The sequence below is a fragment of the Corylus avellana genome, chromosome 10 (assembly GCF_965113065.1).
Source record: "Corylus avellana chromosome 10, dhCorAvel1.hap1.2, whole genome shotgun sequence".
NCBI lineage: Eukaryota > Viridiplantae > Streptophyta > Magnoliopsida > Fagales > Betulaceae > Corylus > Corylus avellana.
This window is the reverse complement of record NC_142499.1, coordinates 9,010,279-9,019,961: the sequence shown is the minus strand read 5'-3', so window position 1 is coordinate 9,019,961 and position 9,683 is coordinate 9,010,279. Positions and strand designations below refer to the sequence as shown.

General features: G+C 33.5%; 1 protein-coding gene across 1 annotated transcript; it reads right to left on the bottom strand.

The window, feature by feature from the left end:
* Positions 1 to 6,338: 6,338 nt before the first annotated feature.
* On the bottom strand, positions 6,339 to 9,081 carry LOC132162025 (WAT1-related protein At5g07050). Its single transcript, XM_059572270.2, has 7 exons — positions 8,879 to 9,081; positions 8,721 to 8,783; positions 8,511 to 8,627; positions 8,166 to 8,409; positions 7,463 to 7,621; positions 7,215 to 7,366; positions 6,339 to 6,663 (listed from the first exon to the last, which is right to left on the bottom strand). The coding sequence occupies exons 1-7, from the start codon at positions 9,079 to 9,081 to the stop codon at positions 6,399 to 6,401; spliced, it is 1,203 nt and encodes a 400-aa protein (XP_059428253.2). The 3' UTR covers positions 6,339 to 6,398.
* Between the last annotated feature and the right edge of the window lie 602 nt (positions 9,082 to 9,683).

Genomic DNA, 9,683 nt, shown 5'->3' with positions numbered 1-9,683 from the left:
GGTGGCTACTATTCGGCTTTGTCTGAGTCATGGACGAAGAAACTCCGGCGACAGTTTTGTTGAAACTGAAAAGTCAGTATATGTCAAAGTCATTGACGAACAAGCTCTATCTAAAACAGCAATTGTACATCTTGAAGATGGTGGAGGGCTCAAATCTGAGCCAACAGATTAACATGTTCAACAAGGTAATTGGGGATTTGGAAATGGTTGATATGAAGTTCGAAGACGAAGACGAGGTATTGATGCTATTGAATTAACTTCCAACTTATCTTACGTATGAGAATTTAGTTACAACTCCGACATAGAGGAAAGAGTCCCTGGAGTTAGAGGACCTTACAGGAGGCCTGTTGGCTTTTCATTGGAGAAAGAAAATCAGTGATAAAAGTTCTCAAGCAAAAGGGCTAGTTGTGAAGGGTAACTATGAGTGTGGAAGAATGAGTAACAATGGTAGTTCGAATGACAAGAATTCTCAGTCAAAGTCTCGGATCTTGTAGGTCTCGAATTTGTAGGTCTCGAAAGTCGGGGTTTCGGGCTTGGTTACCCAAAACCTTACTGGGCTTGGACTTTTCCGTGCTTAGATTGGGCCTGAGGATTGCCAGGCATTTAGTGGGTTGATTTATGACCCAACAATCTTGAACTTTAGTTTCATGCTTATCTTCATGTGATCCAATACTCTTCACTTCACTTGGCTTCACTTGCTTACAACTCAGGAATAGATTTGCGTTGCCCCCAATTCCAATCATTTGTGCCAAGTAACTTCTTATGTGAATAAAGCAAAGCATTTGCATAGCCCACTGAAATCCACTACTATTTTGTGCAACGTAACTTCTTTCCGGTTGAAGAATAAAAAGAAAAAAAAAATAATTTGTATATGTAGGAAGTAATAAATTTGGACTTGCAACTTCTAAGGTATTCGTACATAAACATATCTTGTGAGTAGGGGGACGTATATTCTAATTTTGATTTCTTATTTCTTTTCACAATTCTAAGTTTTACTTTTGTTAAGATATTGAGGGTGTGCTTGGTATTGCGATTTCATAGACACAAAGTACGATGTTAAACCAAATCGTAGAAAATAGATTGTTTGAGGTTGCGTTTTTAAAAAATTACAATTAGAAAACACATTTTAAATGTCAAATCGTGATTTTGCGTTCAAATTGCATATAAGGAGGTGTTTTTTTATAAAAAAATTCACAATTTTAAAGGTTAAATTGTGATTTTAGATGGCAAATCGCGATTTTGCCAAATGCTTAACTGCATTTTTAAAAATCACGTTTTCAAATCGTACATTTTAAAATTGCTATTTTTGAATCAAACTTTTTGAAATCGCAATCCCAAATAGGCCTTAAACTCATTTAACCTTGTTTTTTAGTAATTCACTACATATTGTAAATGAATATTTTACATATTTGGCCTCATTCATTGAAGTAAAGTTTGAACCCACATATGAAGGAAATTGTTAAAGTATTAATTAAATAAATAAATAAAATCGTCATTTCCTTTAACTTAAACTTTTTGAATAATTGGTTATTTTATAAACACCTTTTGAGTTTTTTTATTTTATTTCTTTTTTTTTTAATTTCTTTAACTTATAATTTTTAATTTCTTGGTTTTATTTTCATTTTGTGTCATACAAAGACGTTTGTTTATTATGAGGGAAAAGTTATGTCTTTAAAGTTTGCGAGACATATTGTTCGATCAAGACAATTCTCTCAAGTTGTGAAAAGGGTTCGTGCTTTGAATATTGTTAAGAATAGTATTTTCTTATTATTGGTCAGATCATTTGTATTTTTTTACCTGTTTCGCTATAATTGTTTTTGTTGTTGTTAATCTCTACTTGTTTCATCTCATCTAAAAATAAAAGGACCTCATGACCGACAATACTGGACTTTCAACTTAAAATCATGACTTAAATATAATGGATTGGACTCGACTAAAGAGATAAAGATAGAATGAGAGAATCTGTTTTACTATTGAAATTTTGTTTTATTGCATATAACGGTGCAAATGGTATCATACAGTATACATAATATTATGTCACTTAAAATTTTAAATGACGTTGAATGGAGAGGATCTATATTAGTATTAAGATTTTATTTTGTTGCATTTAACGATGTACATAGTATCACATGCCAACATATACACCAAATCTGTAAAATTTAATCTAGACCAAAAAATGAATGTTTTTCCATTTTGACTCTCTATTTCACTTAAAATGGATAAGATCCTATCATACAATTTTCAACATAACCTATGAATTGCAAGTTCTCTATCTAAGATATATTTCAACATAGCCTATGAATTGTAAGTTCTCTACCTAAGATATATTTTTCAAGTAGGTCATGTGAAAAAACGACGATGTAATTTTACCTATGTGAATATGAATATAGATATAAGTAAGAAAATGGAACAATGTGAAGACATATAATTCATAGAATGTGATTCTCACATGTATTTTTAGAATCATATATTATTCTTAAAATGCATGTAAGAAACCTATGCTCAAAGGACAAATGTTAGTTTAATAAACCCATTTCTTCAACTCAATTTGAATAAAAACTTAGTCATTCACAAAAATCAACAACCATTCTCTTGCTTAGAAATTTTTCAAAGGAAAGGAATAAGTTGTTCCCTATAATATACGAAAACTAAATCTCTAAACATCTTTTGTCTATATCAATATTCTATGAGACCTAGTTGTACAATATAACTCCAAAATCAATTTGCTCACGCTATTTGTAATAGTATCAACGTACTCAACACATGCATAGACATGAGATGGATTGTACATATACAAGTTCGGGAAAATATATGTTAGAGGTTAAAGTGTCGACTTTGAAAATAAAATTATATGAATCAAAGCTAGCTTGGTATAATATGGATATGATACAAACAAATTTGGGTCTATTTCAGGTAGGTGGTAACTAGTAAGGTATATATTATGCCACTTCTTCGACTTAAAAGCATAAGATTTGCATTAGCCGAAGTAATTCTGTGGTCATGCTTAAAGGTTAATTCCTGAGATGTACGGGGATCTCAAGCTGGTGAAGTTTTGCTCGATTCAGAGAGTCGGGTAGATTTGTATTAATGCCTAGTAAGGCACATGTTTAAGATATTTTTGTTTTAGTACTATAGTTTTTGCTGCGACATTACTTTTTATCTCTGATGTAGTAACGTCAAGTGGAAACTGGGAGTTTTCATTTACGATTTTGTTGGTTCTAATATCAGGGTGTTACAAAAAGTTGACACAAATGATCAACTAATGATGATTAGCATCAACATGTCGCTACTATTGACAATTGCGTCAGCTATTGGGCTTTTAAATATCGTCGCTAATGAGTGATTTTTTTGAAGTGTCATAAACCCTTATGAAATCGAAAACAAGATCCTTTCCATTTCAACTAAAATGGAGAAGAACTACTTCATGATCACTACAAAAAAGAAAAGGTTTACTAACGCTTGGAATAGAGGCGCTTTAATAAAACATCCCCTTATAGGGACGTTTTATTGTGTAAACGACACAAAATAAAATTAGCAACGCCTGCGCAGAAAAACGTTCCCTTAATTCGGGACATTCCAATAGGACATGCCTCAATTTAGTTAATTAAGTGCGCCTGGCTGGCAAGCGCCCTTAATTCGAGACGCTTGCTATCTAGGCGCCCTTAGTTAAAGGCGCCTACCAGCTAGGCGCCCTTAATTAGGGGTGCCTGCTAACTAGGCGCCCTTAATTAAGTTCGTCTGGCTAGCAAGCACCCCTAATTAAGGGCGCCTGGCTGGCAAGCGCCCTTAATTCGGGACGCCTGCTATCCAGGCTCCCTTAATTAGGGGCGCCTACCAACTAGGCATCCTTAATTAAGTGCGCCTAGCTGACAAGCGCTCTTAATTCAGGACGCTTGCTATCCAGGCACCTTAAGTGCCTCTAATTAAGGGCGCTTGGCTTGTAAGCGCCCTTAATTAGGGGCACGCTTGCCAGCCAAGCACCCTTAATTAAAGGCGCCTAGCTGGCAGGCGTCCCTAATTAAGGGCGCTTGCCATCCAGACGCTCTTAATTTAGGGCGCCTGGATGGCAAGCGCCCTTAATTAGGGGCATCTGCCAGCTAGGCACCCTTAAATAAGGGCGCTTGGATAGTAGGCTCATCGAAATTATTTTTAGTTATATAGGGGAACTAGCTGCTCAAACATTAAGTTATACAAAAATAACTTAAACACAATAAATGATAAAAGATAAAGGAAGAACAACATAAAATTTGAAATTATAATGTTGGCTTATCTTTTATCCTTTAATGTTATATAACTTAAACACAATAAAAATTATTTTATGTTGTGCTTCCTTTATCTTTTATCCTTTTATAGGGGAAGTAGCTGCTCAAAAACAATTCATTACCGTTTACTTAAGAACATATATATGATTGCATAATATACATTTGCATAGATTTATATATAGGTGAGAATGGATTAACAAATGAAGATGAGCATGCAGCTGATGCAGAAGGCGACCATCATGGATCATCACAAAGTATGTGTAGATCTTCATATCTTAGTCACTTGTAATAATCTAGTTATATATAGGTTTGCACTTTCAAAATAGTTAGATATAGGTTTGTAATTTAATATATATTTTTTTGGTTTTATCATTTGCAGGTAATTGTTAAGTGGTGTATGTATACTTGACCTGTTAGGTTGAGTACGTATTTGACGCCAAATGCTAAGCAAACCCGTTAATATATTTTATTTCATATGCAATATACAATTTTTGTAAACTCTTTTAAGAGGTGGTACACTTTGTGTTTATGATATCGTTTTGGATATTTTATTTCATATGTATGGTACAATTTTTGTTAACTCTTTAAGATGTGGTACACTTTGTGTTTATGATATCATCATTTTGGATTTAAATGTCTTATGAGATATGAGATTGTATAGATGGATTAGATATGTATTGTGGGATATGTATAAGATTGTATGAGATTGATGAATGGAGAAAATACGCAATATAATATTGTATTGCATATTGTATATCAGGAGAAAATAAAAAATATATATGGATTGCATAGGGAAAACATTTTCTCCATATATTAATTATTGGAGGCGATTCGCAGTGTGGAAGTGTTCCTATATAAAAATAGGGGCACTTTACACACAAAAGGGGGCGCTTGCCTAGGAAGTGCCCCCTTTTTTAAAAAGGGGGCGTTTTTCACCACTAAGCGCCCATTTTTAAAAAATAGGGCCCTTTGTTCCAAACATCCCCTTTTCGAGGCGCTTTTTAGTAAAAAAATGTCTCAAACTTAACTTCTAGTAAAAACTGACGTGTCCCAAGTGCCCCTAATCAAGCGTTGAGAAATTAATAGAGATGTTGTTTTGGCAAAAAATGCCCCAAATAACCATGTCACTAAATCTTTTTTTTTTTTTTTTTTGTGGTGGATTTAGATTAAACTTTACAACATCTAATGGTTTATTTGTTTCCTACATTGTCACGTTTTTAAATTTTTTGTTATAAATAATATAACATTGTGTATAGAGTCAAATGTTTTCAAATTTAATGGGAACCATGAAAACTCTGTTTGGCCCAAGAAATTGGTAGTTACAAATGATAATTATGACCAACAAAAGTGGACAAAGATTTCTTCAAAACTGAATTGGAATAACTTTTTTTCAATCTTATTTATAAAAATGTCATGTGTCCCTTTTGCATGTAAGAACATATGTTTAAATAATAAGGACACAGTTGAAAGAATTTTTATTAAAAAATAATGCGTCTCTTCCAACTTTGTCCTTACTATTTAAAAAATATATGTTTCTCACCTGCAAAATAGACGCATTGCATTTTTATGGACTAGATTAGAAGAAGTCCATCTAATCCAGCTTAAATGAAGAAAATATTAAGGTGGGACTTGCGGTGGAACATTAAGATAAAAACCCAAAGAGGTATTCTGCATTCTCATTTTCTTTTCATGAAATTTGTTGCAAAATATTTCCTTACATCAAAGGCAGAAGGCCCACAGTTGGACCTGACACTAAAAAAAAGGTTCTAAAAAATATAACATAAAGGGGAAATATTGGGATTAGATTAAGTAAAAAAATAATAATGATATACACTACACCTTTATTTTTTATTTTATTTTATTATATTAATGTGACAATGTCTAATAATTAGTGGAAAAAAAAAACAAAAAAACCAATCAAAGGCTATTAAACCCTCGTACATCAACATATTAGAATAAAAGTACAATCAACGTGTAATATATAACATTACAAAAATAATTTTCTATTTTTTTTTTGAGAAATACTAAAAACCGCACTTTTATCTAATTTTTATAACATAAAAGGGTGGTCTATAGTATTTCTCCTTTCCCTCCTCTCCAATCTATTATTTCTGTATTTCTCACTTGATATTATTATTATTCTTTTGGTGCTGTCACAGCTATCACGGTGGGCTGCGGGATGGGAGCAGTAATGGCTACCACGGGAACGGTCTCCTTTGGCATTTGGAATTCATTTGCTTCAATATCTTCCATCACTGTTGCCATGCGTCCATTCTCTCCACCACCCTTTACTGCTTCAGGGATTGATTCCAATTCCATGGCTTCCTTCTCTTTGTGCTCTTTGTACTTTCCCCACAGAACCGAGTAAAGCCCAACTACAATCAATATAGCGCCAAGAACCCTGAAGCCACAAGGAGTATATATATATATATATCAGTTCCTTACTCGTAAATTCAAAACAAAAATTAACAATATATAGGGAAAAGTTCACACTTCTACGCATTTTGAAAATATTTTCTAGGTTTCAAACCTCTCAATTAAGAATATCGAACTTTTAATTTCTTTCAATTATTCTCTTCCGATAAAATTTTTCGTTAAATCTTATCAAAATTCTTAAAATACTCATGTTTTTAATTAAATGAAATTTAAAAAAAAAAAAAATAGTAAAGATTTAGACGTTTATGTTTTTTTTTTTATAAGAAAAAAATTTTGCAATGTTTTGCAAACTTTTTAATTTTTTATAAAAAAATGGGGTATTTTAGGTATTTTGACTGAATTAAAAGTGAGAGGTAAATTTTGTTTCTTTTGACAAATATGGAAAATTGTATTCGTTCTATAAGAGATAAGTTATGGGATTAATTCGTCTGAAAAAAGAAAAGAAAAGTTACTTTTTGTAGTGATCATATGATTGTTCTATATATATATGCATGAAATAAAGTAAAGAAAAGTTACCCTCCAAGGTAGATATTTTCAGCAAGAATGAAAGAGCCCATGATGGCAACAATGATCATCATGAGAGGGCTAAAAGCAGTAACAAAGACAGGCCCTCTTTTCTCCATGACCAACCCTTGGACATAGTATGAAATGCTCGATGACACTATTCCCTGTTCATCACAAAAATTACATATGTAATTATTAAAGCAAATGAGAGAGAGAGAGAGAGAGAGAGAGAGAGAGTGAGTGAGAGAGAGAAAAGTTACAGCATAGGCTGCAGCTAAAAGATTCATGTCCCAGCCAATGGTCCAAGCAGAGGGCTTGTGCTCCATAACAAAAGTGACGACTATAGACTGGAGTGTGCCTATAAAGCACACTAGGGCTGTGAGTGAGAGCTGAGCTGTGTATCTCTTCATCGTCACTGCCTGTTAATTAAACAAGTCAACTAAATTTCAATTTCTCCATCGATCATTCTAAAAATCACCAAATTTCCATAACACGTTTTGCATTTGTTTCTCATCTTGGAGACAAAATTGATAGATTAAATAATTAAATTTATCTATTTCTAACATTTTAAACTTGTGAGACTTTTATTAATTAATTGAGATATTATTGGTATTTAATTTTATATTTTGTTTCAAATTTTAAGAGTTAGAGTTATTCTGTAATTTAGTAATGGGTTTGACGCAAAGCCACTTAAATTACGATTAGGATTTTATTAATATCTATTTATGTGTTCTTTCGTACGTACTCCAATGAAAATATATTAAAATTGATGAATAAACAATTTTTTTTTTTTTTCAGATGTGACTCGTCTATCTTGTTTTTCTTTTTTTCTTTTTTTTTTTAAGGAGGAACGTAAGTGAGATTCTACCAAAAATTCCCATTCTCATTGGGTTGTTGGACTCAATTCCTTTCTTCTCCCAAATCCCATTTTCCTACCAAATTCCTCAAACACCATGTATTTACCTGAAGAATGAAGAAAGAAGACCAGGCAAAGGTAGCAATGATGAGCAGAATGGAGCCCTTGACCCAATCTTTGTCGGTGGCCCCTGTGGGAGCATAGGATCTTGGGTGATGCATGTGCTCAGACCACACAAAGTTAATGACATGTCCTTTGTATATTGTCATCAACATGGCTCCAGCCACCGTCACTATTGTTCCCACCACCTTTGCTTGGCATCTCACTTTCTTCATGTCCAACGTTTCCATCCTGCTCACCCCAATAACCACAAATGCATGCTAATTAATTAGTCCAAACAAAAATAGGAAAAAGAGAGATGATAAATCTAAAAAAATCTTGATGATAAATACCTGCAAAGGACTGCCATGACGAATGTCATTGCCGGGAGCATATTGCTCATGGCACAAGAAAAGGTCGGCGACGTGAATTTCAGCCCGGCGTAGTAGAAGTTCTGATCAATCACAGGCCTGAGAAAATGGTGGAAGATAAAACAGAGCAAGAAAACATTTTAGACTTATTTTCTTTAATTGTATGATAAATCTTTATCAGAAAACACTAACCCAAGAAGCCCCAGCACAAATATTTGCATGAAAATAGGAAGTGTAATCTTTGGCCTCACTTTCCTGTAAATAAAACATCATTAAACATGAACCGAACATGCGACCATGATGAAGAAAGACAAAATTTGATCTGAAAAAGAAGACAAATATATATTTACCTCTCGAGAATGAGGGCAAAGGGAGCGATAACTGCGGTGGCAAAGGCGTGCCGGTAGACGACCAGCACGTAATGGCTCATTCCTCGGTTGAGAGAAACCTTAGTGATGATGTTCATTCCGGCATAGCCGAATTGCAGAGAAATAATGGCTATGTAAGGCTTACAGCTTTGAATAAAATTGCCATAACATCCTTGACCCTTCATGTTTGTTTGTTTTTTTTTTTTTTTTTTTTTGGCTGGGTTTTTTCTTCCTAGTTTAAGGATTGTAAGTAAGTCGGGGAAGAGTAGGGAATGAAAGAGGAAAATGGAGGAAGAACACTTCAAGTGGCTTGTGTGTCTCCAATAAGCTAAAGAGTGGCAACCAGCCCACTATTTATAAGCCGTCCTTGAGGGGGGGTCATCAAAAGGAGCCACGTTTGACAACACTTTAGGAAACTTTTTTGCTTTTTAGCAAAATAAATAAATAAAAGTATTAGCAATCAAATTCAAATATAAATTAAATACTCAAAACTACTTTCTTTTTATGTTATAGGTTAAATTACCACTTATTTCAGAAAATTAAGTTGATAGGAAGCTGTCACGCATGGGTTCAAAATGCTCCTTAATTAATAATTAAGTAAGGTGTAATCAGCTGAAAACTATGCCTCATGAACCGGAAATCACTAGATTGAATCATCATTTTCTCTTTTTCTTCTGTTGTGTGAACATGTCAAAAAAACAAAAATTAGGCACAGCAAGTAGAATATTTAATTAAAATGGCGTGCATGCAAGACAATGTTTAAATTCAAGACATTTAGTCTAATACT